General features: G+C 40.0%; 3 protein-coding genes across 3 annotated transcripts in view; all 3 read left to right on the forward strand.

The window, feature by feature from the left end:
* Window positions 1–2,500, forward strand: part of LOC113814603 (carbohydrate sulfotransferase 5) — a 24,088-nt gene that overhangs the window by 1,559 nt on the left and 20,029 nt on the right. The window lies entirely within an intron of this gene.
* LOC138866693 (uncharacterized) lies at window positions 1,228–1,860 on the forward strand. The gene is made up of 2 exons (XM_070139884.1): window positions 1,228–1,278; window positions 1,477–1,860. The coding sequence occupies exons 1-2, from the start codon at window positions 1,228–1,230 to the stop codon at window positions 1,858–1,860; spliced, it is 435 nt and encodes a 144-aa protein (XP_069995985.1).
* Window positions 2,256–2,500, forward strand: part of LOC113814604 (uncharacterized) — a 600-nt gene continuing 355 nt past the window's right edge. The window contains exon 1 of the mRNA XM_027366655.2: window positions 2,256–2,500. This exon is cut by the window's right edge and continues 355 nt beyond it. Coding sequence (XP_027222456.2) covers window positions 2,256–2,500 — 245 coding nt within the window.

Raw genomic sequence — 2,500 nt, forward strand, 5'->3', positions numbered from 1 at the left:
TGTAGTTTACGATGGGTGATGCGGCGCTTGCTTATAACTCGCAAACAAAACGTCATATCATGCAAGCAACAGATACTATAACCATTAGCTTTTTTTCAAACACGAAAAGTTATTAGAAAATCATCGGCAGAAACATTTTGGATGTTTTTTATCTCTTTCTTATCTTGGGAAATGAATAATTCAAAAGGAACCACTGCTTAAAAGCCCTAATGTTACATATCTGGCCCAGACCAAGACATGTTGTAGCGAAACACTTGCGCAACAAGGTATCCGTACTCTCCCGAGACAGTTGCTCAACAACCAAGCATCATTCCAAATTTGCTCTACAGTTTAGGAACTGTTGCGAAACATGTCCGGCGTTATACGAGAAACATTGTGTCCATATCTAATATATCTGAACTGTTTCGCGGCTGCTGCTCAACAGTCGCGCTCTGTCGTACGTCCAGATCATAACATCCCGCAAACTGGGAGCGGAATGCTATGCCTCTGCTTATTTTCTGCTGTCCACATGTTGAACCTGGAAAAATGTTACCTGCATGAAGGAACAAAATAAACAACAGTCTTAGATGAAAAAAATCACAAAGCTACAATGACGCATAACTATATTGAGACACAGCTTAGTGCTGCCTGAAAAGAAAGAAAAAAGGCTGTATTTACTCACATAACTTGCCATCAGTGTTTGTATATTCATTATGCACGGCATGCAATGTCAAAGGGTATATGACAGAGTAATGTGTTGTCAGTTTATTCTTCCACTGTATTTACATTACAGTAGCCACCAGCTGGAGTTTAGGACCATATGTTTCTATGCTACATTCTTAAAGTTCGAGGACATTGAGAATGGCTTATGGCCGTAAGCTCTAGTTTAGTGGTTCCCAACCTATTTTACGCCCGCACCCCTAAGAAAATTTGACTGTGTCCTCGCACCCCCTTTAAATTTATAGCTTATTTAAGGATGTGAATTTATACAAAATTTAATCAACAAACGAAAATATTCTTTTTCATTTTCTAATATGTTAACAAAAATCAAATATGTGGACAAGAAAACATGTCCCAGATTATTTCCATAAGCCCTACAAAAAAATAATCACTTGCTTGAAATATCTACATGCAAAAATCAAAGAGGTACCATTAAAACGTTTGTATATATGAAATTTAAATTCAGTGGCTCTTTTCTTCCTGTTTCTTGATTATAAGTAATAAATAGATAAATTGCTTGTCTTCAAGATGGACACATATCAAGTACCCCTAGTTGGGAAACCTGCTCTAGCTGCACCAGTAAATTATTAATGTGGTATCAATATAGTGGCAGAATAAACTGACAACACATTCATTCAAAATTATTTGCTTCTTGACAATGCCGACAATTTTCAAAACACAAAACGCTATGCTTCTGACGGCAATAAGCTATGTGCTCCAATATAGCTGCGTGAGAGGTGATTGTTATTTTTTTCTTTCTTTTTTAACTCGACGCAGCATGAAGCAGTGGGCCCAGGCAATCTACCGGTCGAGGTGTGGAAGAGATTAGGAATTATTGGAATTGAATATCTGAGGCAAGAAAACAAAATCATGGAGGAGGAGAAAATCCCTGATGAATGGCGGAAAAGCACTTTAATACCAATTTTCAAGAATAAAGGAGACATCATGGAATGTGGTAACTACCGAGGCATCAAGCTCATTAGCCACAGCATGAAACTAAATGAAAGAGTGCAGGAGAGCCGATTAAGGAACATCGCAGAGGTTAGTGAGGAACAGTTTGGCTTCATGAAAGGCAAGTCAACAATAGGTGCCATCTTTGTGTTGAGGCAATTACAAGAGAAATTCAGAGAGGTCCAGGAAGAATTACAGTGTGTTTATTGACCTGGAGAAGGCCTATGACAGGGTACCAAGAGAGGAGCTCTATTGGTGCATGCGAGATAAAGGGGTACCTGAGAAATACATAAGAGTGGTCAAAGACATGTACGAATGTAGCGTGACTGAAGTGAAGTGTGCAGTGGGAACTACACAAACCTTCCCAATACAAGTCGGATTACACCAAGGATCAGCGTTGAGTCCATTTCTATTTGCCATCATTATGGACTCACTCACGAAAGATTGCAGAAGGAAAGCCCCCTGGAATATGATGTTTGCCGATGATGTGGTATTGTGTGCGAGAGAGAAGCTAGAGCTGGAAGAAGATCTGGAGCAGTGGAGATATGCGCTGGAGAGAAGAGGAATGAAGATCTCAAGATCAAAGACTGAGTGTATGTGCCTGAATGGGACATCAACTGGGAGTGGAAATGCAGAAACAGTTACCAGAAACAATGGTATTTAAGTACCTGGGAAGTACACTTGAGCCAGATGGAGGAGTCGGAGCAGAAGTAAACCGAAGGATACAATGTGGATGGAACAACTGGAAGAAGATGTCTGGTATCCTCTGCGACAAAAGTATACCATCGAAGGTGAAAGGCAGGATCCACATGTTGGTAATCCAACCAGCGATGCTATTTGGTATGGAAAC

Source organism: Penaeus vannamei, chromosome 26 (genome assembly GCF_042767895.1).
Source record: "Penaeus vannamei isolate JL-2024 chromosome 26, ASM4276789v1, whole genome shotgun sequence".
Lineage (NCBI taxonomy): Eukaryota > Metazoa > Arthropoda > Malacostraca > Decapoda > Penaeidae > Penaeus > Penaeus vannamei.